Source organism: Bos grunniens, chromosome 21 (assembly GCF_055505025.1).
Source record: "Bos grunniens cultivar Pamir isolate PY7600 chromosome 21, Bosgru_T2T1.0, whole genome shotgun sequence".
NCBI lineage: Eukaryota > Metazoa > Chordata > Mammalia > Artiodactyla > Bovidae > Bos > Bos grunniens.
In genome coordinates, this window is record NC_141185.1 from 68,379,608 (window position 1) to 68,406,023 (window position 26,416).

The 26,416-nt window shown below is 47.9% G+C and overlaps 1 protein-coding gene and 8 non-coding genes across 44 annotated transcripts in view; all 9 read right to left on the reverse strand.

Moving 5' to 3' along the window:
* Positions 1–18,429, reverse strand: part of LOC147349853 (uncharacterized) — a 36,815-nt gene extending 18,386 nt beyond the window's left edge. For 3 of the 36 annotated variants that reach the window (XM_086364931.1, XM_086364930.1, XM_086364929.1), the window contains exons 1-5: positions 17,956–18,101; positions 15,159–15,308; positions 12,649–12,797; positions 12,208–12,321; positions 11,457–11,561 (exon numbers count right to left, since the gene is read on the reverse strand). In XM_086364931.1, the coding sequence (XP_086221057.1) occupies positions 11,457–11,561; positions 12,208–12,321; positions 12,649–12,797; positions 15,159–15,308; positions 17,956–18,086 (649 nt within the window). In that variant the 5' untranslated portion in view covers positions 18,087–18,101. Of the gene's footprint in view, positions 1–6,650; positions 11,121–11,456; positions 11,562–12,207; positions 12,322–12,648; positions 12,798–15,158; positions 15,313–17,520 lie in introns of those variants that run through there. The other 33 variants (XM_086364932.1, XM_086364934.1, XM_086364933.1 and 30 more) reach the window with 23 other exon arrangements.
* LOC147349855 (small nucleolar RNA SNORD116) lies at positions 6,613–6,707 on the reverse strand. The gene has a single exon (XR_015150733.1). It is a non-coding gene; the product is annotated as a small nucleolar RNA SNORD116 (small nucleolar RNA).
* On the reverse strand, positions 9,066–9,156 carry LOC147349856 (small nucleolar RNA SNORD116). Its single transcript, XR_015150731.1, has one exon. It is a non-coding gene; the product is annotated as a small nucleolar RNA SNORD116 (small nucleolar RNA).
* Positions 12,318–12,406, reverse strand: LOC147349857 (small nucleolar RNA SNORD116). The gene has a single exon (XR_015150735.1). It is a non-coding gene; the product is annotated as a small nucleolar RNA SNORD116 (small nucleolar RNA).
* LOC147349858 (small nucleolar RNA SNORD116) lies at positions 14,823–14,914 on the reverse strand. The gene has a single exon (XR_015150722.1). It is a non-coding gene; the product is annotated as a small nucleolar RNA SNORD116 (small nucleolar RNA).
* On the reverse strand, positions 17,629–17,720 carry LOC147349859 (small nucleolar RNA SNORD116). Its single transcript, XR_015150686.1, has one exon. It is a non-coding gene; the product is annotated as a small nucleolar RNA SNORD116 (small nucleolar RNA).
* A 1,652-nt stretch (positions 18,430–20,081) lies between the features above and the next one.
* Positions 20,082–20,173, reverse strand: LOC147349860 (small nucleolar RNA SNORD116). The gene has a single exon (XR_015150687.1). It is a non-coding gene; the product is annotated as a small nucleolar RNA SNORD116 (small nucleolar RNA).
* Positions 20,174–22,534: 2,361 nt separating this feature from the next.
* On the reverse strand, positions 22,535–22,626 carry LOC147349861 (small nucleolar RNA SNORD116). Its single transcript, XR_015150688.1, has one exon. It is a non-coding gene; the product is annotated as a small nucleolar RNA SNORD116 (small nucleolar RNA).
* Positions 22,627–24,987: 2,361 nt separating this feature from the next.
* LOC147349862 (small nucleolar RNA SNORD116) lies at positions 24,988–25,079 on the reverse strand. The gene has a single exon (XR_015150689.1). It is a non-coding gene; the product is annotated as a small nucleolar RNA SNORD116 (small nucleolar RNA).
* Between the last annotated feature and the right edge of the window lie 1,337 nt (positions 25,080–26,416).

Genomic DNA, 26,416 nt, shown 5'->3' on the forward strand with positions numbered 1-26,416 from the left:
GCTGGTTCTCAAGTCTAATGCTGCCACATGAGCACTCAAGAGAGTTTCAATATTATCCCAACACTGTAGAAGTACAGACCTCTGCCTAATTCAGTTTATCAAACACATGCACATTGGTGAACTTTCAAATACAACAGTCTCTACTGATACCTCACAGATAAAAAAAACTCAACTCTCCCTCCATATATTTTGTACAAGGTGGGTTCTGGTTCTCATTTTCACAGAATTGATTAGGTTCAGATTTTCTGAGATCAACTATTACAGTCATCAATCCAGGCACATTACTAAAGGGGTATTTCAGTTAAACAAAAGACCAGGTATTCAGGAATACATCACCCACAGACACACTAACCTACCATATTCAGTCTTGGAGACCATATACTTCCCAGGCTCCAAGGCTGAAGAGAATAGTCAAAGACTTACCATTATTGACCTCTAATATTCACCTCAATATTATATGACCTCTAAGAAGAATGGAGTATTTTCAGGACAAAATGTTTACCAGCTTGAGAATGAACCTCAAAGATGAAAAGGCTAACTTACTCTCAATCCTGTCCTTTATGTCACTTCTCTTTCATATGAAACTCAGTACTAGATCCATGCTACATGAAAGAAAAAAGTAAAATGTGGAAAAGATAAGAGGTAAATGTGTCCACTGGTCTACTAGATACAAAACGGTAGAGTTCACAAACATACCCTTATTTGAAATAAAATAATGTGTTTGTCTCCTAAAATGTTTCTGATGTTATTCCAACATTATGTTAATCTCTACCCTCCATCAGGGCAAATACTGTCCAGTATTTTCTGCCACCAAATCAGATGTTTATAGGCAACTGTAAAATTTGTCAAAGTTATTTGTTAACTTTAAACATGATAGCCACTATTGATACTACTTGACCAACTGAACTCCCTCCATAGCCTAGTATAGTCCCTTGTGCTGGACCTCACCTCACAGAAGTAATTTTGTCAGACATTTTATTCAGATTCCTCTGAGACCCACTTTGAACTCATCACCAATACAGGTACATTTGTAGTAGGACAGTAAGTTATGTAGCAGAGACTGAGCACTCAAGATTCCAACACCCTCAGACACAACAATCAGCAGTTTTAAATGATGGAGACTACGTCATCATAGTCAATTATCTAGTATCAGTTAACTGGCTTGGCCAGAGTTTTATTATCATTGGAATGTTATAACACTCTAATGTCAGTATTCTCAGGACAAAATGCTTACCAGTGTGAGAGTCTCCAATGAACTGTGAGGTTTGAATGGCAGATTTAGTCAGATATTCTCCATCATTTCACTTCTCAAGGTGAAACAAATATAATTAACAAATTATAAAATATAATTTCATAAGAAATCAAGTGTGATTCTGAGTTGAACTATAAAAATAGAGCAAAAGTGAAATTTTTTGGTAACAATTTCACTGATCAACTTGCCTAGGGAATCCCTACACTGCAGTATTCTCCTTAAGTCTTAAAAATCTCTAGACTAGATAATCTTCTAGACCAGAGAATCTCCCTCTGTACCTAAGAAGGCTAAAAGCCAGGTGACACAGATCAGGTTACACCATGAAATTGAGCTGCCTGAACTAACAGAAACTATTGATTTCTGTATATAGAGTCTATCTTACTCCAGAGAGAGCATTCAGTGTAGAAAAAAACCTTCTAACACCTTATGCATGACTAGCAGGAGCTACATGAAGACTGAGCAAAATCAAAGAAACCAAGGGACCAAAATAGCAACAACTCAGCTCTGACAATTGGACTGCAAACAAAACCACAAACCAGAAAGATATAAGACATTGAATTAAACCAAAACAGGGTTTAAGAACTAAAATAAAAATTGTAATAGAAATTAGGTACCCTAATTTAATATAAAAACTGCCCAATAGAGCTACAACTAGAGACTATCATACTAAATGAAGTTAAGTCAGAAAGAGATAGACAAGTAGTATATCACCTACATGTGAAATTGAAATAAGGCACAAATGAATCTATCTACAACACAGAAACACAAGCACAGATATAGAGAACAAACTTGTGGCTGCCAAGGGGAAGGAGAGGAGGCAAAGGGATGAACTGGGAGTTTGGGGTTGGTAGATGCAAACTATTATATTTGGAATTGATAGACAAGGTCCTAAATGTATAACACAAGAAATGATATTCAATACTCTGTGATTAATCATAATGAAAAAGAGTATAAAAATGTATATATGTGTATAACGGAGTCACTCTGCTATATAAAGAAACTGGCACAATATTATTTATCAACTATACTAAAATAAAAAGCTTCCAGATAGAAATGAAAAGATGACCCATTGCAGAAGAAAAGTAATCATGAAAAGAATGTGAATAGAAAATCAATTAAAGAAACAAAAGATGAAACAATACAGTTATCAGAATAAATAATAAAATACTTATGAAAATGTGAAGTGTGAATATAAAATATCTTTAAAAAGTGAAAATGAAGACAAATCTCCCGTAAATAACAACAATATAAATTAAATACATGAAACGAAAATGGAATTGTATAGTAAGTAAGAAAAGTTTACCAGACCGGATCATTATTAGAGAGCACAAAACATGGAAGATATTAAGTGAAACTAGTGCAGATCAAAAGATTAAAAAAATTTAAAATCAGAAAAAATGATCTCAAATCCCACAAAGGATCTGTGTGAAAAAATAAGATACCTAGATATTAAATAACTCATTAAAAAGAATACTAACAAATTAAGGTTGCTGCTGTTGTTCAGTTGCCCAGTCATGTAACTCTTTGTGACCCCATGGACTGTATGTAGCACACCAGGCCTTCATGTCCCTCACCATCTCCTGGAGTTTGCCCAAGTTCATGTTCATTGCATTGGTGACACCATCCAGCCATCTCATCCTCTGATGCCCTCTTCTCTGCCTTCAATCTTTCTCAAAATCAGGGACTTTTCTTATGAGTTGCCTGTTCACATCAGATGGCCAGAATACTGGAGCTTCAGATTGAGTATCAATCTTTGCAGTGAATATGCAGGGTTGATCTCCCTTAAGATTGACTGGTTTGATCTCCTTGCTGTTCAAGGGACTTTCAGGAGTCTTTTCCAGTACAACAGTTTGAAGGCATCAATTTTTGACATTCTGCCTTCTTTACAGTCCAGTTCTCACAACTGTACATGACCACTGAGAGGAGGGAATGGTAAACCACCCCAGTATACTTGCCTCATGAACTGTATAAAAAGCCAAAAAGATATGACACCAAAAGATGAGTGCCTCAGGTCTGAAGGTGTCCAATATGCTACTGGGGAAGAGTGGAGAATTGCTAATAGCCTCAGAATGAATCAAGTGGCTGGGCCAAAGTGGATACGCTGCTCAGTTGTGGGTGTGTCTGGTGATGAAAGTAAAATTCGATGCTGCAAAGAACAGTACTGCATAGGGACCTGGAATGTTAGGCCCATGTATCAAGGGAAATTTGATGCGGTCAAGCAGGAGATGGTAAGAATAAATATCAATATCTTAGCAATCAGTGAACTAAAATGGATAGGAATAAGCAAACTTAATTCAGATGACCATTATATCTGCCACTGTGGGCAAGAATACCATAAAAGAAATGCAGTAGCCCTCATAATCAACAAAAGAGTCCCAAATACAGTACTTGGGTGCAACCTCAAAAATGACAGAAACATCTTGACTTTTTCCAAGGCTAGCCAGTCAACATTATAGTAATCGAAGTCTATACCCTTACCACGGATGCAGAAGAAGCTGATTGACCAATTCTATGAAGACCTAGAAGACCTCCTAGAACTAATACTTAAAAAAGATATTCTATTCATCATCAGGGATTAGAATGCAAAAGTAGGAAGTCAAGAGACACCTGGAGTCATAACAGTAAGTTTGACTTTGGAGAACAAAACGAAGCAGGACAAAGCCTAACTGAATTCTGCCAAGAAAATGCACTAGTCATAGCAAATACCCCTTTTCAACAACACAAGAGATGACTTTACATGTGGACATCAGTTCAGTTCAGTCGCTCAGTCGTGTCTGACTCTTTGTGACCCCATGGGCTGCAGCATGCCAGGCCTCCCTGTTTATCACCAAATCCCAGAGTTTACTCAGGCTCATGTCCATTGAGTCGGTGATGCCATCCAACCATCTCATCCTCTGTCATACCCTTCTCCTCCTGCCTTCAATCTTTCCCAGCATCAGGGTCTTTTCAAATGAGTGAGTTCTTCACATCAGGTAGCCAAAGTATTGGAGTTTCAGCTTCAGCATCAGTCCTTCCAATGAATATTCAGGACTGATTTCCTTTAGGATGGACTAGTTTGATCTTCTTGCAGTCCAAGAGACTCTCCAGAGTCCATAATATTGTACAGTTAAGGTTAAACATACAAAATTAGTAGTATAAACATATGAAACAGTGAATTCACAAAATCTCTACAGTTAAAAATCCAGAAACTAAAAAAGGCAACTAGAAACAGAATGTAAAAAAAAATGTTCAATTATATAACATTTTGAAAAATATGAAGGCAAAAAATGAAAGAGCTATATCTAAGAAACATTTAGGTGTAATTTATTATTTTAAAAAATATTTAAATTGGCAAAAATTCTTGGTTTAAAAGGTCAATTAAACAATTAAAATAACTAGAGGAAAAAAAAACATGAACTGTGATATTATAAGGTCACATACAACACAAATAAGGGTCAATAAAAGATACATCAATACAAAGAGTTTTTTTAAATTCTTGCAGCACACCAATTAAAAATGAGAAAGGAGGGCTCTGAAACTTATTATAAAGCACTTGACTGAAAACTATGGCAACTATATCACAATATAACACATATGACAAAAAGTGAAGAAAACAAGTAGGAAAATAAAAAGATGAATAAATAAGAAAAAATTCATAATCCTGATTTACAGAGCTAAAATAAAAATGTTCAACGAGCCACATAAAAGAAAAGAAAAGAAAATGTACAATGATATACCATACAAAGTCTACACACAACCTGGGGACAGCTACATTAGCTAGGTAAGTACTTAGAACAAGATTGCTTCTGAGCCTAAGGCAAAGATAAAAGTCCTTCATTTGGACCACACAGAGACAGAAAGGAAACTGAGCCTATCCAATGCCCAAAGTTGTAAGGCAAGACACCTAAAACAACTGAGTAAATTGATGTGGGGCCTTGCAGTTTCGAAAGCCTGTCCCATCAGTGCCCATACTTAAGCAAACCAAGAGGTCTTCTAGGACCATGGTGACATCTATAGTCACCAAAACTACAGAACCTTGCAAATTCATAAACCAAGAATATCACTGCCAACCCCAGTGACACCATGAGACCCAGGTCCTCAAGGACCAATGTGACACTCACAGCCATTCCACAACATAACCCAGCAAACAGCTGCAAGCTCTGAATCCACCATGACTTCTGTGGCCTGAGGCCTGGCATTTCAGGGACCATAGGTTTGATGCACCAGCCAGTGGCATGACAAAATGACCCCCATACCGGACTGCCTTTCCTTGGAAGCTGACTCCCCTGTTTCCACAGGATCCAGACTAATGTCCTCCAGGAAGAGCTCCAAACCTCAGAGAAGGCTAGGTGGGCTGGGTATAGAAATGACCCTGTAATGTCCTGAAGAATATCTTTACATTGTAAACACAGGGAGAACCTGGCCAGACGTGGACAAAACAAACATCCTGCCTCATAATTGGCCTCCATGTCAAGACGTAATACAATGCCTTGATGCCAAAAACCTGCTGCCACAAAGATCTACCACAAAGCAAGTCAATCAAAGGAGAAGCCAACTGGGGGATGGGTACATGAACCTGCACCATCAGTGCTTCCTGAAACTGGCTCAAAATGTACCTGAAGGCAACCCAAAGAGTTCAAGGAACCCTACAGACTTGCCAATTCATCCACAAAGCATTTCACCCAGGGGTTCATGCACAATTCCTAGTGCATTTCTCACTCTCTTTGCCATTCTCTGTCCCTAGTATCTGCCCACCTCAGGGAAAAGTGCCAGACCCTCTCCTCTACACAGAATTTTGATTTCCTCAAAAATTCTGTTAGACATTTTCCAGGCCCAATGTCTCAAGCCCAGTGGCCGTCCCCTCTCCCCCTGACCACCCCTCCCTGCCACACACACACAAGGGGGATGCGATCTGAGGAGGGGCTGTCAGCTTGGCCCACATCCCAGGGATGGTGGTCTGTTAATTTCCTAACAGCATCAGGAAGAACCTTCTAACATTCATCCCATCTCCTCATAGAACATGACAGAGAAGCAGGGCTCCTGCTCTGACCCTGTGTGTAAAGACTTAGGTGCCCTCCAGGGACCTGGCAAAGGCCTGAAGAATTCAACAGCAGGCCAGAGGCCCTAAAAGGCTCCCACTTCCTTTACCACCTGCACTCCCACCTGTGGAAGAAGAACCCAGCTCTGGCTAGCCTCATGCATCCAGGGATAACATACTGTCCCTAGTCATCCCCCAGGGATGGAGTCCCAGACCTTTTCCCAAAGGCTCCTCTCCCCACAAGAAAGTCATCACCCTCAACTTGCACAAAGTAGCTCCTGATGGCCAAGGGGGAAAATGCAATGTGACACCCTGTCTACGTTTCCTGTGGGAGCCACATTTAGGACCCCAGTTCTGATGAGGAGACAGTAGAGGCTTTTCACACTCATTTTATTTAGATTTCCAAGGTATGCCCTTTTCTGGAGTCATCATCAGTTTAAGCATGAGCTCAGATTCTGGACCTATGGCCTCCAGCCTGAGATGGCCAGGGAACTCAATCACATCAGCATTCAGGACCCATCAGAGCCCAGTCATGGGGGAGGTAGTGCAGTCAAGCCTCAGGCCATCAGAGCTCGCACGTCCTAGGGAAAAGCCCAGAATCTGAGGGTGCAGCCCCAGCTCACAGAGGTCCAGGCCAAACCACTAGGTTGCCACAAAGAAGTGCCACTTACCACCATGGGCATTCCACCATTACTCCATGGGCTGTATGCCAACATGCCTCCAGGGGCTCCCTTGCCTGACCTCACCTGGCCTGATGTCATGGAATATGGGAAGGATACCACACTGATGGTTTTGATCCCTGGGGACTCCACCTGAGTTGAAGCAAGAATTTACATATACACTTGAAGAACATGCATAGGTGCACAGGAAAAAGGGGCAGTGCCACCTGGAACACTAGGCTCTGTTTTGCCTCTGTTTCATATCCTGCCCCTAGTCTGTGTGGCAGGAGTCAAATGTGAATGCACTGGGGCAAGGACACTTTCAGAGTGGGTAACTATCAGGCCAAAGAAAGCCACTGGTCTATAACATCCCTGGTTTTGGGCCCTCCAATTCCACTCCTGAATACCATGCCTGCTGACACAGCTTAAAGGTGTAATTTTTGAACCTCTTGATATACCCAGGAAAACGGCCTACCCTGCCAACCTAACAGCCACTGACACTCCGGGAAAACACTCAATCTTGGCACCGACTTTGCTCACAATGGACCTGCCAATAGGGTAACAAGGAAACTGGGAGTTTACATGAGAAAATGGTACTTCTCTGAAAGTGAGGTCCACAATGAAAAGTGGCTCCTTGGGCCCCACAAGAAAGAGTCCCTGCACTGACTCTCGGGGACTCAAGAGTGCACTTACTTCCTGGCCTACAGCCAAGACAGAGGCCCTTAACTTGGAAAACACGCAAAGCTACACCAAAACCCACAGTTACAGAGCTAGACACTTTACATCAACTGGGACACTCACCATGAGGCTTTGAAATTTCTTTAGCCAGTAATATCACAGCCATATTCAGAGACATACTGAGACCCAGGTCCTGCAGGAACAATGTGACACCCACAGCCATGCCATGAGAAAACTCAACAAACAGTTGTGACCACAATCCTCACTGATTCTCTGGACTGAGGCCAGGCACGCTAGAGATAATGAGCTCACTGCACCAGCTGGTGGCATGTCAAGATGACCCATCCCCCAGACAGCCTCTCCTGCCCTTAAACCTGCAATCTCTCCTTAGCAGCCAACTCCCTGTTCCTACAAGTTCCCGCCCAATGACCTCTGGGAAGAACTCTAACCTTCAGGGAAGGCTAGGAGGGCTGGGTATAAAAAAAAATTAGGATGGCCCGAGGAACAACTTCACAAGGTCAACACAGAGAAAATGTAGCCAGATGGGGAGAAAATACACACCTCATGCCTCATAATCAGCACCCAGGCCAAGACATGATACAATACTACAATGACAAACACTCACCACCATGAAGACACAAAGTGAAGCAAGTTAATCAAAGAGAGGCCAAATAGGGGATAGTCCCTGAATCTGTTTCGCCAGGCTTTCTAGACACTGAGTACAAATGCACTGAAGGCAACCAAAAGAGTTCAGGGAGCACTCTAGACTCGCTGATACCTCCACTCACCAATCCAGCCATGGGTTCACCAACCATTCCACACACATTAACCACCCTCTCATCTTTCAGTTGCCCCAAAATACACCTGCCTCAGAGCCAATGTGCCAGACTCTCCCATTAACACAGAATATTTATTACCTCAAAACATTTTCCAGGCCCACCCTCCCAACACTCATGTTCACTCACATACAAGGGGGACACAATCCAAAAAGGAGACATAGGCTTGGACAACGTGCTGGGGACAGTGACTGATGTCCTCCAATCATCAGGAGAAACTTACTCTTGTCCTTTCTCTCCAGAACACGACAGAAGACCACCCTAGGCAAGGACTCCTGTTCTGACTCTGAGTGTAAAGATAATGGTTTCCTCCAAGAGACAAGGCAACAACTGAGTGGAGGCATGAACACAGTGGCAGCCCAAAGGCTCTCAAACAACTCCTGCATCCTCTGCTATCTCACTCTCACCCACAGCAGGAGACCACAATCCTGACTGGGCTCATAAACCAAGACCAGACATGTTGTCTGTAGCCATCCAAGGAGGACGGGAGTCCCAGGCTCCTTTCCCAGTGGCTCCTCTTCCCATGAGAAGGCTGTCACCCTCAACTTACACAGTGAAGCTGCTAAAGCACAAGGAAGCAAATGCAAGATGGCATTCTATTTTCCCTGTGGGAATCACAGGCTGGAACTTAATTCTAATGAGAAGACCACAAGGACTGCTCACTCATTTTGTTCAAATTCCCAAGGAATGCATTTGTGGGAGTCAACACAATCCTATCATGTGCTCAGACACTGCATGTGGAAAGATGTGGCTTCTACCTTAGGACTGTAGGCGAACTGAATCACATCAGCATTTGGGACCGCCCAGAACCAAGACAAGGGTAGGAACTGTAGTCAAGCCTCAGGCCATGGGACCTTGAATGCCAGAGAGTAAGCACAGAAGGTAAAGGTGTAACCCCGGCACCCAGAGGCCTGTAGACAAACCACTAGGTTTTGGGAAAGAACTGCCACTTACAACCGTGGGTGTTCCACCTGTAAACCCATGGGCTGCATGTCCACTCAGATATGGGGGATCACTAATTTCACCTAGCCTCACCTCCCCAAGCAAAGTGTCACAGAATATGCAAAGGGTCACCTGTTGCAATGGTATTCCAAGTTGGTGACTCAAATTAACTTGAGGCAAGAAAATATCTGCAGGCATGAGGAATAGCAACAGGCACATAGCAGACAGAGGCAATGCTCACAGGAGAGTTGAGATTCATACTGCATCTATGACACAATTGCTGCAATTCTGTTTGGTGTGTCAGAAGCCAAAAATGCGTGCATTGCTACAGGGAAAATTCAGTGTCAAGGGGCCAGCAGGATGAAGTGCTGATGTTCTGTCAACTCACTGGTCTCAGACTGTGCTAATCTACTTCTCTTATTATCACTGACAACACAATGTAAAGATCAGTTCAGTTCAGTTCAGTCGCTCAGTCATGTCCGACTCTTTGCGACCCCGTGAACTGCAGCATGCCAGGCCTCCCTGTCCATCACCAACTCCCGGAGTTCACCCAGACTCACATCCATCGAGTCGGTGATGCCATCCAGCCATCTCATCCTCTGTCGTCCCCTTCTCCTCCTGCCCTCAATCCCTCCCAGCATCAGATTCTTTTCCAATGAGTCAACTCTTCGCATGAGGTGGCCAAAGTACTGGAGTTTCAGCTTTAGCATAATTCCTTCCAAAGAAATCCCAGGGCTGATCTCCTTCAGAATGAACTGGTTGGATCTCCTTGCAGTCCAAGGGACTCTCAAGAGTCTTCTCCAACACCACACTTCAAAAGCATCAATTCTTCGGTGCTCAGCTTTCTTCACAGTCCAACTCTCACATCCATACATGACCCCAGGAAAAACCATAGCCTTGACTAGATGGACCCTTGTTGGCAAAGTAATGTCTCTGCTTTTCAATATGCTATCTAGGTTGGTCATAACTTTTCTTTCAAGGAGTAAGCATTTTTTAATTTCTTGGCTGTAGTCACCATCTGCAGTGATTTTGGAGCCCCCCCAAAAAATAAGGTCTGACACTGTTTCCACTGTTTCCCCATCTATTTCCCATGAAGTGATGGGACCAGATGCCATGATCTTCGTTTTCTGAATGTTGAGCTTTAAGCCAACTTTTTCACCCAATGTAAAGATAACCTCTAAGAAACCCCAATTCACCCTCAGGGGAAGGAGGCCACCTTGTCTGAACTACCACTGTCCCTCCAGGAAAACACACTCTTGGTACCTACTCTGCTCAAAATGGTCTCACCACCATGGGGAAGGAACAAAGGTATCTGAGAGCTTGCATAAGAATAAGGCCCTCCTTTGACAAGGAGATTATCCATGAAACTAGTTCTTGGGCTGTGCAACAAAGGGGCTCCACAGTACAGCTGTGAACAATCTAGGTAGCACACAAGTGTGCTTGTTTCCCAGACTACAGCCGTGCTACAAGTGTTTAGCTTGAAAAACACAAAAAGCTACAGGCCATTGGAACTATTCTGAAACGCAAAGATGTGGTGCTCCACCCTTTTTATAGCATGTAAGTTACTCATTGTGATGTATTGCACTTTTTAAGGCAGTGAAACATCACTACAGTGGCCCCGGAGACAACACAAGACCCAGGTGATCCATGACCATCTTGACAGCACAAGCCATGCCATGACAGAATCCAGAAACAGCTGCAGCTGCTGAACCCATGATGATGTCTCTGGCTTGAGGCTAGGAACACAAGAGACCACAGTGTTGCTGCACCAGCAGGCCACAAAACAAAAAGACCCCTGTGACAGAAAGCCTCTCCTGTCCTTAAGACAGCACCCGCTTATGTGGGCAACTGACTCCTGTGTTTTCACCAGGTCCAGCCCACTGAATTCCAGGAAAAACTCCTAAACTTGGGAAAGGATAGGTGGGCTGGATATAGAGATAACATGTGGATATCCTGAGGCACACCTTATGCCATGCACACAGGGAGAACATGGAGAGATGTTTTCTGTTTGCCTCATGCATCCCCTTTGCCTCATAATTGGCCACCAGGACAAGACAGGACATGATACCAACCACTTGTGGATCTGGAATTCCGCCACAGAGGAAACTGATTATGGGAGAGGAAAACTGTTGGATGGTCCATAAATCTGCCACTGTTGTCCTTCGCTCCAAATGCACCTGAAGGAAACCAAAGAAGTCCATGAAACCTGACTGAAAAACTTATCCATCCACCTGCTTACTCACCCATGGGTTCAACCACCATTCTGGGCATATTTCCTGCTGTTCAAGCTTTCCTCACTTCCTGCCATCCACCCGCATCAGGAAAACATGCTGGACCTTCCCATCAACATAGGATTTTGATCTCCTTGGAAAGGCACTAAGGCTCCTTTCAGATTCAGCCTCCCAACACCAGTGCACACTCACACACAAAACGAAAGAAACAATACAAGAAGGGTCCATCAGCTTGCCCAAACTCCTGGACACTATGCTCATTTACTTCTTCAAATATCAGGAGAAAACTACGTAGCATCCTATTCCCCAGGAGAACATGAAAGACAAGTCTGGCTGAGGCCACAACTCCTGTTCTGAATCTGAACAAAAACAATTTGTTTTCTCCAGGGGCCTAGGCAATAGGCAGACAGAGGCCTGATGAACTCAATGTCAGCCCAGAGGCCCACAAATGGCTTTTACTTTCTCTGCCATGGCACTTTCACCCACAGCAAAAGACAACAGCTCTGGACAGTCTCATGCAACCAGAGACAACACATGGTCTCTAGCCATCCCCTGAGGATGGGAGATGCAGGCCCTTTTCCCCATGGCTCACCTACACACCACAAGGTTGTCACTCTCAGCTTCCATGCTGTTGCCGCTGATGCCCCAGGGAGCAAAGGCAATGTGACCCTGGCCATTCCATCCCTCTGGGAGCCACATGCTGGATCTTAGTTCCAAAGAGACATGATAAGGATTGATAACTCATTTTGTCCAATTTTCAAGACTGCCTTTGTGGGAATCATCATCCATCTAAGTGCATGTGCTCAGATGCTGAATGAGCAAAGTCAGGACCTCCACCCTTGGAAGGCCAGCAATCTCAATCACATCAGCAGTTGGAACTGCACAGATCCCAGCCAAGAGGCAGGAATTACAGCTAAGCCTGTGGGCCATGGGACCTTGCATGCCCCAGGGAAAGTACAAAGGTGAAAAAACAGACACCACATCCAGAGCCTTATGGCCAAACCACCAGGTTTATGTGAAGAAGGCCACTTACAGCCATTGGTGTTCCACCTGTACCACCAAGGGCCACGTGTCCAGTGGCCCGTGGCGGCTCGTAGGCCTCGACTTTCCAGGCTGGGAGTCATGGAATATGTGATGGGTCTCCGATGCCAATGGTCTTCCATCCTGGGCCACTCAATCTGGCTTGAGGCAAGGAAATACATGCAAGCATGAGGAAGAGAGACAGGCATACGGGGCAAAGAGGCAAGGCCCCCAGGAGCACTGCCCTCATACTTGCATCTACCATTCAATTGCTGCACCTCAATCTGGTATGTCAGAAGCCAAACATGAATGCGTTGGCATGTGGATTGCTTCAGATTCAAGGGGCCATCAGGACAAACAGCAACAATCTGCCAACTCCCTGGTCTTGGGCCCTGCAATTCCTCTCCCCATGCCATCCCCAACAATACTGCTTAAGGATGTCCTCCATGAATCCCCAAGATGCCCTCAGGGGAACAGAGACCCCTTGGTCTAATAGCCACTGCTATTCCAGAGAAACACACCCACTCTAGGCACCTAGTCTGTTCACAAAGAGCATGCCAGCATGGGAAAGGAAAAAAGTTTCTGATGGTTTCCAAGAAAATAAGGCCCTTCTCTGACAAGAAGCCTATTGATGAAAAATGACAATTTAAGTCCCATGACAAAGGGGCCTCATTGGATACCTGCACTCAGCCCAGTTGACACACGAGCATATTTGCTTCCTGGCTCAAAGCAATACCACAAGCTCTTCCTTGGACAACATGAAAAGTTATAGGCCACTGAACTATTTCAGAACACAAAGATGCCAGGGCTCCACTAACAGCAACTAGGTCACTTGCCATGCTGCCTTGCTCTTTGTAAGCCAATAATATCACTGCTGTGAACCCGGACACAAGACTTAGTTTGTCCACGACCATCCTGACACCACCAGCCATAATATGACAGAACTCAGTAAACAGGCGTGACAACTGGTTGCACATGACATCACTGGCCAGAGATCAAGCAATGAGGAGAGCAATGCATTGCTGTACCAGCAGGCAACAAAACAAAATGAGCCCCACGCCAGATAGCCTCTCCTCTTGTTAATACTGCAGCTGCTCATGGGGACAGCTGACTCCCGTGTTTTCAAAGGGTTCTGTCCATGGATTGCCAGGAAGAGCTCCTTAATTCAGAAAAAAATAGGAGGGATGGGTATAGAAACAACGCTGGGAGGTCAGGAGGCATATCTTTATGCCATGCACATGGTGAGAACATGGCGAGGTGGACAGAAAATATCCCCTGTGCTTCATATTGGTCCCCAGAAAAAACAAGACACAATGTAACGATGGCAAGAACTGAAGGCTCTAGACATCTTCTGCAAAGGAAAGCGACCATGGGAGAGGCCAAGTGTTCAATGGTCCATGAAGGTATGAATTGCCACTGCGATCCTTCCCCACACTCACTCCAACTGTATATGAAGGCAACCCAGACTTCAGGGAACTGGACTGACTCGCCGATCCATCCATGCATCCATCCACCCATGGGTTCCACCACCATTCGAGGGGCATTTCAAGATCTCTGAAATTTGCTCTCCCCCGGCATCCACCCACCTCAGGGCAATGTGCTAGTCCTCCTTTGACACAGAATTTTATCCACAGAAACACCCTAATGCAATTTCCAGGCTCAGCCTCCCAACACCAGCACCCATGCACACCAACCAAAGAAACAATCAGACGAGGGGCCCTCAGCTTGGCCTACCTCCTGGACACTCTGCCCATTGATCTCTTGATATCAGGAGAAAATTATGTAGCAATCCATCCCCAGAAGAACATGACACAGAAGCCTGGCCAAGGCCACAACTCCTGTTCTGACCCTGAGTGAAAACTCTGTGCTATCCGCCAGGGACCAGGCAGTGGGCACATGGAGGCCTGACAAACCCAGTGGCAGCCCAGATGCTCTCAAATGGCTTCTGCTTCCTCTGCTATCCTCACTCTCATCCACACCAGGAGACAAAAGACCTGGATAGCTTGTGCAGAGACAATTTGTGGTCCCCAGTCATAACCCAAACATGGGAGATGCAGCCCCCTTCCCCCATGGCTCGCCTCCACATCACAAGGCCATCACCCTCGGCTTGCACACTGTGGCTGCTCACACCCCAGGGAGCAAATCAATGTGACCCTGGCCCTTTGATCCCTCTGGGAGCCACGTGCTGGACCTCAGTTCCGATGAGGAGACGGTAGGGGTGGCTCACTCATTTTGTTCAGATTTCCAAGGAATGCATTTGTGGGAGTCATCATCGATCCAAGCACGTGTGCTCTAGGTGCTGCATGAGCAAAGTCACCACCTCCATCCCAGGAAGGCCAGGGAGCTCAATCACGTCAGCATTCAAGACTGCACAGATTGCAGCCATGGGGCAGGAACTACAGCCAAGCCTTGGGCCCTGGGACTTTGCATGCCCCAGGGAAACCCCAGAAGGTGAGGGCACGGATCCCATGCCCAAATCCTTGGGGCCAAACTGCTAGGTTTCCTCGAAGAAGGGCTGCTTACCGCCATGGGTGATCCACCTGTACATCGAAGGGCCAATTGCCCAGAAGTCCCTGGGGGCTCACATGCCTTGTCTTGCCAGGACAGTTGTTATGGAATATGCGACAGGTTCTCTGTTGCGAACAGTCTTCCATCCTGGGCCACTCAAGGCCACTGGCTTGGGGTGAGAAAACACACACAAGCATGAGGAAGAGCAATAGCCATACTGGGGAAAGAGGCAAGGCCTCCAGAAGTGCTGCCCTCATTCTTGCATCTACCATTCAATTGGTACACCTTGGTCTGGTGTGTCAGCCATCAAACAGGATGCGTTGGTGTACGGATACCTTCAGAGTCAAGGGGCCTGCAGGACAAAGGCTGCCAATCTGCCAACTCCCTGGTCTTGGGCCCTGCAATTCTGCTCTTTGTGCCGTCCCAGCCGACACAGCTTAAGGATGTCCTCTGTGAATCCCTGACACACCCTCAGGGAACTGGGGCCCCTTGGCCTAACAGCCATTGCCCTTCCAGGGAAACACACCTGCTCCTGGCACATACTCTGCTCACAATGGACTGCCCAGCACAGGGAAGGATAAAAGGTACCTGAGGGCTTCCACAACAATAAGACCCTTCCCTGACAGGGAACACATTCACGAAAAATGTCTCTTTCAGCCCTGCAACAAAGGGGCCCTGAGGGACATCTATGCTTAGTCCAGTTGACACACAAGCATGCTTTGCTTCCTGGCCAAAAACCTTGCTAGAAGGCCTTCCTTAGGCAACACGAAAAGATGCAGGCCATCGGAGATTTCCTGAAGTGCAAAGATGCTGGGGCTCCACCCTTTACAGCAACTGGGTCACTTGCCATGCTACCTTGCTCTCTGTTAAGGCAGTAACATAATTGCTATGAACCCACTCACAGCACAAGACTCAGGTCATCCACGACCATTCTGACACCAGCAGCCAAGTCATGACACAAACCAGAAAAGAGGCGAGATGATTGAACCCACATGACACCTCTGGCCAGAGGCCATGCATGCAGGAGACTGAATCAGCAGACTGTACAACAAAATGAGCCTCACACCAGATAGATTCCCCTGCCCTTAAAACTGCAGATGCTCACAGGAGCATCTGACTCCCATTTCCATGGGGTCCTACCCTGAGTTTGAGGAAGAGCTACTAAACTTGTGCAAGGATAGGTGGGTTGGGTATAGAAATGACACTGAGATGTCCTGAGGCACAGCATCACCCCATGCACACAGGGAGAATGTGGCAGGATGGAGAGAAAATATCCCTTCTACCTCATACTTGGCCTCCCTGATAGCTCAGTTGGTAAAGAATCTGCCTGCAATTTAGGGAGACCGTCGTTTGATTCCTGAGTTGGGAAGATCCGCTGGAGAAGGGATAAGCTACCCACTACAGTATTCTTGAGCTTCCCAGGTGGCTCAGATGGTAAAGAATCTGCTGGCAATATGGGAGACCTGGGTTCGATCCCGGGGTTGGGAAGATCCCCTGGAGAAGGGAAAGGCTATCCACTCGTGTTTTGGCCTGGAGAATTCCATGGAATGGATAGTTCATACTTGGTCCCCAGGTCAGGACAAGATACAATGCTATGTTGGGAACCACTACTGGCTCTGGAAGCCTGTCACAAAGGAAACCAATGATAGGAGAGGTCAACTGATGGGAGGTCAACAATGGGAGATGGTCCTTGAACCTATGAATCTGCCACTGTGATCCTTCCCCACACTCACTTCAACTGTGTATGAAGGCAACCCAGACTTCAGGAAATCTGACTGAATAGCTGGTCCATCCACCCACCCATCCATTCACGGGTTCCACCACCATTCAAGGTGCATTTCAAGATCTCCGAAATTTGCTCTCTCCTGGCATCCACCCACCTCAGGGCAATGTGCTAGTCCTCCTTTGACACAAGATTTTTATCCACAGAAACATCCTAATGCAATTTCCAGGCTCAGCCTCCCAACACCAGTGCCCACGCACACCAACCAAGGAAACAATCAGATGAGGGGCCCTCAGCTTGGCCCACCTCCTGGACACTCTGCCCAATGATCTCTCAGTATCAGGGGAAAATTATGTAGCAATCCATCCCCAGAAGAACATGACACAGAAGCCTGGCCAAGGCCACAACTCCTGTTCTGACCCTGAGTGAAAACTCTGTGCTATCTGCCAGGGACCAGGCAGTGGGCACACGGAGGCTTGACAAACCCAGTGGCAGCCCAGATGCTCTCAAATGACTTCTGCTTCCTCTGCTATCCTCACTCTCATCCACACCAGGAGACAAAAGACCTGGATAGCTTGTGCAAAGAGAGACAATTTGTGGTCCCCAGTCAAAAACCAAACATGAGAGATGCAGGCCCTTTCCCCAATGGCTCACCTCCACATCACAAGGCCGTCACCCTCGGCTTGCACACTGTGGCTGCTCACACCCCAGGGAGCAAATCAATGTGACCCTGGCCCTTCGATCCACTGGAAATCACGTGCTGGACCTCAGTTCCGATGAGGAGACGGTAGTGATGGCTCACTCATTTTGTTCAGATTTCCAAGGAATGCATTTGTGGGAGTCATCATCGATCCAAGCACGTGTGCTCTAGGTGCTGCATGAGCAAAGTCACCACCTCCATCCCAGGAAAGTCAGTGAGCTTGATCAGGTCAGCATTCAGGACTGTGCAGATTGCAGCCTTGGGGCAGCCAAGCTTCAGGCCCTGGGACCTTGCATGCCCCAGGGAAACCCCAGAAGGTGAGAGTGTGAATCCCATGCCCAGATCCCTGGAGCCAAACCACTAGGTCTCCTTGAAGAAAGGCTGCTTACCGCCATGGTTGTTCCATCTGTACACGCAAGGGCCACTTGTCCAGTTGTCTCTGGGGATTCATGATATTCATCTCGAGAGGCTGGCTATCACGGAATATGCGATGGGTAACCTGTTGCCAACAGTCTTCCATTTTGGGCCACTCAACCTGGCCTGGGGCAAGAAAACACATGTGTGAGGAAGAGCACCAGGTGTACTGGGGAAAGAGGCCAGGCCTCCGGGAGCACTGCCAATCATTCTGGCATCTACCATTCAATTGCTGCAAGAAGGTGTGCTGTGTAGGCAGCCAAACAGGGATGTGTTGGTGCACGGATACATTCAGAGTCAAGGGACCATCAGGACAAAGAATGCCAATCTGCCAACTGCCTGGTCTCAGGCCTGCAATTCCACTCCACGTACCGTCCTGGCCAACACAATTTAATGATGTCCCCCAAGAACCCCGAGACCCCCTCAGGTGAATGGGGCCCCCTTCACCTAATAGCCATTGACCTTCCAGGGAAACACACCCACTCTTGGCACCTACTCTGCTCACAATGGACTCACCAGCATGGGAAAGGATAAAAGGTACCTGAGGGCCTCCATGTCATTAAGCCCCTTCTCTGATATGCAGCATATCCATGAAAAATGGCTTTCAGCCCCATGACAAAAGGGCCCCGGTGGACTCAGCCTGGTTGACACATGAGCGTGCCTGCCTCCTGGTCAAAGCCATGCTAAAGCCCTTCCTTGAAAAACACGAAGAGCTACAGGCCATTGGAGCCATTCCAAAGCACAAAGATGCTGAGGCTCCACCCTTTAGAGCAACTGAGTCACTTGTCACGCCACCTCGTTCTTTTTGAGCCAGTAACATCACTGCCATGAGCCCAGACACAATATGAAACTCAGGTTGTTCACGACCATCCTGAAACACCAGTCATGACACCACGGAACTCAGCAAAGAGGCACAATGATTGAACTCACATAACACCTCTGGCTACAGATTCACAGAAGAGCACAGCCTTGCTGCTAAGCACCACACCAGAGAGCTTCTCCTGCCCTTAAAACTGTAGCCACTCATCTGACTCCCCTATTTCCACAGGGTCCCTGCCAGCTAATTTCTGGGAAGAGTTACTAAACTTGGGCAAGGATAGGTGGGCTGGGAATAGAAATGACACTGGGATGTCTTGAGGCACAAATTCACTCCATGCACGTGGGGAGAACATGGCAAGATGGACAGAAAACATCCCCTCTGCTTCATATGACGCCCAGGCCAGGACAAGATAAGACACCACCTGGGGAACCACTTATGGCTCTGGAGGTCTGCAGCAAAGGAAACCAATCACGGGAGAGGCCAACTGTTCAATAGTCCATGAACCTATGAACCTGCCACCACAGTCCTTCCCCACTCTCACTCCAACCAAACCTGAAGGCAACCCAGAATTCAGGGAACCTGACTGACTTGCCGATCCATTCACCTGCCCATCCATCCATGGGTTCCACCACCACTTGAGGTACATTTCACGATCCCCAAGCTTTGCTCTCCCCCGACAACTGCCCACCTCAGAGCAATGTGCAGGTCCCTCCTGTTGACTCAGGACTTTCACCCTTGGAAATGCCCTAATGCATCTGCAAGGCTCACTCTCCCAACACTAGTGCCCACTCACATACCAACCAAAGAAACAATCAGACGAGGGGCCATCAGCTTGGCCCACCTCCTGGACACTCTGCCCAATGATCTCCTCTGACCATCAGGAGAAAACTATGCGGCATCCCGTCCCCCAGAAGAACATGACATAGAAACTTGTCCGAAGCCATGACTCCTTTCAGGACATGAGTGAAAACACTTTCAGGCAAAGGCAGTGTGGCTGACAAACTCAGTGGCAGTCCAGATACTCTCAAATGGCTTCCACTTCTCTGCTACCAACAGAATCATACATACCAGGAGACAAAAGCCTTGGTTAGCCTTATGTAACCAGAGATGACTCATGGTCCCTAGCCCTATCCCGAGGTTGGGAGGTCAGGGCATTTTCCTCATGGCTCATCTCCATACCACAAGAGGCCATCACCCTCAGCTTGCACACTTGGCTGCTCACGCCCCAGGGAGCAAATGAAATGTGACCCTGGCCCTTCGATCCACTGGAAATCACGTGCTGGACCTCAGTTCCGATGAGGAGACGGTAGTGATGGCTCACTCATTTTGTTCAGATTTCCAAGGAATGCATTTGTGGGAGTCATCATCGATCCAAGCACGTGTGCTCTAGGTGCTGCATGAGCAAAGTCGCCACCTCCATCCCAGGAAAGTCAGTGAGCTTGATCAGGTCAGCATTCAGGACTGTGCAGATTGCAGCCTTGGGGCAGCCAAGCTTCAGGCCCTGGGACCTTGCATGCCCCAGGGAAACCCCAGAAGGTGAGAGTGTGAATCCCATGCCCAGATCCCTGGAGCCAAACCACTAGGTCTCCTTGAAGAAAGGCTGCTTACCGCCATGGTTGTTCCATCTGTACACGCAAGGGCCACTTGTCCAGTTGTCTCTGGGGATTCATGATATTCATCTCGAGAGGCTGGCTATCACGGAATATGCGATGGGTAACCTGTTGCCAACAGTCTTCCATTTTGGGCCACTCAACCTGGCCTGGGGCAAGAAAACACATGTGTGAGGAAGAGCACCAGGTGTACTGGGGAAAGAGGCCAGGCCTCCGGGAGCACTGCCAATCATTCTGGCATCTACCATTCAATTGCTGCAAGAAGGTGTGCTGTGTAGGCAGCCAAACAGGGATGTGTTGGTGCACGGATACATTCAGAGTCAAGGGACCATCAGGACAAAGAATGCCAATCTGCCAACTGCCTGGTCTCAGGCCTGCAATTCCACTCCACGTACCGTCCTGGCCAACACAATTTAATGATGTCCCCCAAGAACCCCGAGACCCCCTCAGGTGAATGGGGCCCCCTTCACCTAATAGCCATTGACCTTCCAGGGAAACACACCCACTCTTGGCACCTACTCTGCTCACAATGGACTCACCAGCATGGGAAAGGATAAAAGGTACCTGAGGGCCTCCATGTCATTAAGCCCCTTCTCTGATATGCAGCATATCCATGAAAAATGGCTTTCAGCCCCATGACAAAAGGGCCCCGGTGGACTCAGCCTGGTTGACACATGAGCGTGCCTGCCTCCTGGTCAAAGCCATGCTAAAGCCCTTCCTTGAAAAACACGAAGAGCTACAGGCCATTGGAGCCATTCCAAAGCACAAAGATGCTGAGGCTCCACCCTTTAGAGCAACTGAGTCACTTGTCACGCCACCTCGTTCTTTTTGAGCCAGTAACATCACTGCCATGAGCCCAGACACAATATGAAACTCAGGTTGTTCACGACCATCCTGAAACACCAGTCATGACACCACGGAACTCAGCAAAGAGGCACAATGATTGAACTCACATAACACCTCTGGCTACAGATTCACAGAAGAGCACAGCCTTGCTGCTAAGCACCACACCAGAGAGCTTCTCCTGCCCTTAAAACTGTAGCCACTCATCTGACTCCCCTATTTCCACAGGGTCCCTGCCAGCTAATTTCTGGGAAGAGTTACTAAACTTGGGCAAGGATAGGTGGGCTGGGAATAGAAATGACACTGGGATGTCTTGAGGCACAAATTCACTCCATGCACGTGGGGAGAACATGGCAAGATGGACAGAAAACATCCCCTCTGCTTCATATGACGCCCAGGCCAGGACAAGATAAGACACCACCTGGGGAACCACTTATGGCTCTGGAGGTCTGCAGCAAAGGAAACCAATCACGGGAGAGGCCAACTGTTCAATAGTCCATGAACCTATGAACCTGCCACCACAGTCCTTCCCCACTCTCACTCCAACCAAACCTGAAGGCAACCCAGAATTCAGGGAACCTGACTGACTTGCCGATCCATTCACCTGCCCATCCATCCATGGGTTCCACCACCACTTGAGGTACATTTCACGATCCCCAAGCTTTGCTCTCCCCCGACAACTGCCCACCTCAGAGCAATGTGCAGGTCCCTCCTGTTGACTCAGGACTTTCACCCTTGGAAATGCCCTAATGCATCTGCAAGGCTCACTCTCCCAACACTAGTGCCCACTCACATACCAACCAAAGAAACAATCAGACGAGGGGCCATCAGCTTGGCCCACCTCCTGGACACTCTGCCCAATGATCTCCTCTGACCATCAGGAGAAAACTATGCGGCATCCCGTCCCCCAGAAGAACATGACATAGAAACTTGTCCGAAGCCATGACTCCTTTCAGGACATGAGTGAAAACACTTTCAGGCAAAGGCAGTGTGGCTGACAAACTCAGTGGCAGTCCAGATACTCTCAAATGGCTTCCACTTCTCTGCTACCAACAGAATCATACATACCAGGAGACAAAAGCCTTGGTTAGCCTTATGTAACCAGAGATGACTCATGGTCCCTAGCCCTATCCCGAGGTTGGGAGGTCAGGGCATTTTCCTCATGGCTCATCTCCATACCACAAGAGGCCATCACCCTCAGCTTGCACACTTGGCTGCTCACGCCCCAGGGAGCAAATGAAATGTGACCCTGGCCCTTCGATCCACTGGAAATCACGTGCTGGACCTCAGTTCCGATGAGGAGACGGTAGTGATGGCTCACTCATTTTGTTCAGATTTCCAAGGAATGCATTTGTGGGAGTCATCATCGATCCAAGCACGTGTGCTCTAGGTGCTGCATGAGCAAAGTCGCCACCTCCATCCCAGGAAAGTCAGTGAGCTTGATCAGGTCAGCATTCAGGACTGTGCAGATTGCAGCCTTGGGGCAGCCAAGCTTCAGGCCCTGGGACCTTGCATGCCCCAGGGAAACCCCAGAAGGTGAGAGTGTGAATCCCATGCCCAGATCCCTGGAGCCAAACCACTAGGTCTCCTTGAAGAAAGGCTGCTTACCGCCATGGTTGTTCCATCTGTACACGCAAGGGCCACTTGTCCAGTTGTCTCTGGGGATTCATGATATTCATCTCGAGAGGCTGGCTATCACGGAATATGCGATGGGTAACCTGTTGCCAACAGTCTTCCATTTTGGGCCACTCAACCTGGCCTGGGGCAAGAAAACACATGTGTGAGGAAGAGCACCAGGTGTACTGGGGAAAGAGGCCAGGCCTCCGGGAGCACTGCCAATCATTCTGGCATCTACCATTCAATTGCTGCAAGAAGGTGTGCTGTGTAGGCAGCCAAACAGGGATGTGTTGGTGCACGGATACATTCAGAGTCAAGGGACCATCAGGACAAAGAATGCCAATCTGCCAACTGCCTGGTCTCAGGCCTGCAATTCCACTCCACGTACCGTCCTGGCCAACACAATTTAATGATGTCCCCCAAGAACCCCGAGACCCCCTCAGGTGAATGGGGCCCCCTTCACCTAATAGCCATTGACCTTCCAGGGAAACACACCCACTCTTGGCACCTACTCTGCTCACAATGGACTCACCAGCATGGGAAAGGATAAAAGGTACCTGAGGGCCTCCATGTCATTAAGCCCCTTCTCTGATATGCAGCATATCCATGAAAAATGGCTTTCAGCCCCATGACAAAAGGGCCCCGGTGGACTCAGCCTGGTTGACACATGAGCGTGCCTGCCTCCTGGTCAAAGCCATGCTAAAGCCCTTCCTTGAAAAACACGAAGAGCTACAGGCCATTGGAGCCATTCCAAAGCACAAAGATGCTGAGGCTCCACCCTTTAGAGCAACTGAGTCACTTGTCACGCCACCTCGTTCTTTTTGAGCCAGTAACATCACTGCCATGAGCCCAGACACAATATGAAACTCAGGTTGTTCACGACCATCCTGAAACACCAGTCATGACACCACGGAACTCAGCAAAGAGGCACAATGATTGAACTCACATAACACCTCTGGCTACAGATTCACAGAAGAGCACAGCCTTGCTGCTAAGCACCACACCAGAGAGCTTCTCCTGCCCTTAAAACTGTAGCCACTCATCTGACTCCCCTATTTCCACAGGGTCCCTGCCAGCTAATTTCTGGGAAGAGTTACTAAACTTGGGCAAGGATAGGTGGGCTGGGAATAGAAATGACACTGGGATGTCTTGAGGCACAAATTCACTCCATGCACGTGGGGAGAACATGGCAAGATGGACAGAAAACATCCCCTCTGCTTCATATGACGCCCAGGCCAGGACAAGATAAGACACCACCTGGGGAACCACTTATGGCTCTGGAGGTCTGCAGCAAAGGAAACCAATCACGGGAGAGGCCAACTGTTCAATAGTCCATGAACCTATGAACCTGCCACCACAGTCCTTCCCCACTCTCACTCCAACCAAACCTGAAGGCAACCCAGAATTCAGGGAACCTGACTGACTTGCCGATCCATTCACCTGCCCATCCATCCATGGGTTCCACCACCACTTGAGGTACATTTCACGATCCCCAAGCTTTGCTCTCCCCCGACAACTGCCCACCTCAGAGCAATGTGCAGGTCCCTCCTGTTGACTCAGGACTTTCACCCTTGGAAATGCCCTAATGCATCTGCAAGGCTCACTCTCCCAACACTAGTGCCCACTCACATACCAACCAAAGAAACAATCAGACGAGGGGCCATCAGCTTGGCCCACCTCCTGGACACTCTGCCCAATGATCTCCTCTGACCATCAGGAGAAAACTATGCGGCATCCCGTCCCCCAGAAGAACATGACATAGAAACTTGTCCGAAGCCATGACTCCTTTCAGGACATGAGTGAAAACACTTTCAGGCAAAGGCAGTGTGGCTGACAAACTCAGTGGCAGTCCAGATACTCTCAAATGGCTTCCACTTCTCTGCTACCAACAGAATCATACATACCAGGAGACAAAAGCCTTGGTTAGCCTTATGTAACCAGAGATGACTCATGGTCCCTAGCCCTATCCCGAGGTTGGGAGGTCAGGGCATTTTCCTCATGGCTCATCTCCATACCACAAGAGGCCATCACCCTCAGCTTGCACACTTGGCTGCTCACGCCCCAGGGAGCAAATGAAATGTGACCCTGGCCCTTCGATCCACTGGAAATCACGTGCTGGACCTCAGTTCCGATGAGGAGACGGTAGTGATGGCTCACTCATTTTGTTCAGATTTCCAAGGAATGCATTTGTGGGAGTCATCATCGATCCAAGCACGTGTGCTCTAGGTGCTGCATGAGCAAAGTCGCCACCTCCATCCCAGGAAAGTCAGTGAGCTTGATCAGGTCAGCATTCAGGACTGTGCAGATTGCAGCCTTGGGGCAGCCAAGCTTCAGGCCCTGGGACCTTGCATGCCCCGGGGAAACCCCAGAAGGTGAGAGTGTGAATCCCATGCCCAGATCCCTGGAGCCAAACCACTAGGTCTCCTTGAAGAAAGGCTGCTTACCGCCATGGTTGTTCCATCTGTACACGCAAGGGCCACTTGTCCAGTTGTCTCTGGGGATTCATGATATTCATCTCGAGAGGCTGGCTATCACGGAATATGCGATGGGTAACCTGTTGCCAACAGTCTTCCATTTTGGGCCACTCAACCTGGCCTGGGGCAAGAAAACACATGTGTGAGGAAGAGCACCAGGTGTACTGGGGAAAGAGGCCAGGCCTCCGGGAGCACTGCCAATCATTCTGGCATCTACCATTCAATTGCTGCAAGAAGGTGTGCTGTGTAGGCAGCCAAACAGGGATGTGTTGGTGCACGGATACATTCAGAGTCAAGGGACCATCAGGACAAAGAATGCCAATCTGCCAACTGCCTGGTCTCAGGCCTGCAATTCCACTCCACGTACCGTCCTGGCCAACACAATTTAATGATGTCCCCCAAGAACCCCGAGACCCCCTCAGGTGAATGGGGCCCCCTTCACCTAATAGCCATTGACCTTCCAGGGAAACACACCCACTCTTGGCACCTACTCTGCTCACAATGGACTCACCAGCATGGGAAAGGATAAAAGGTACCTGAGGGCCTCCATGTCATTAAGCCCCTTCTCTGATATGCAGCATATCCATGAAAAATGGCTTTCAGCCCCATGACAAAAGGGCCCCGGTGGACTCAGCCTGGTTGACACATGAGCGTGCCTGCCTCCTGGTCAAAGCCATGCTAAAGCCCTTCCTTGAAAAACACGAAGAGCTACAGGCCATTGGAGCCATTCCAAAGCACAAAGATGCTGAGGCTCCACCCTTTAGAGCAACTGAGTCACTTGTCACGCCACCTCGTTCTTTTTGAGCCAGTAACATCACTGCCATGAGCCCAGACACAATATGAAACTCAGGTTGTTCACGACCATCCTGAAACACCAGTCATGACACCACGGAACTCAGCAAAGAGGCACAATGATTGAACTCACATAACACCTCTGGCTACAGATTCACAGAAGAGCACAGCCTTGCTGCTAAGCACCACACCAGAGAGCTTCTCCTGCCCTTAAAACTGTAGCCACTCATCTGACTCCCCTATTTCCACAGGGTCCCTGCCAGCTAATTTCTGGGAAGAG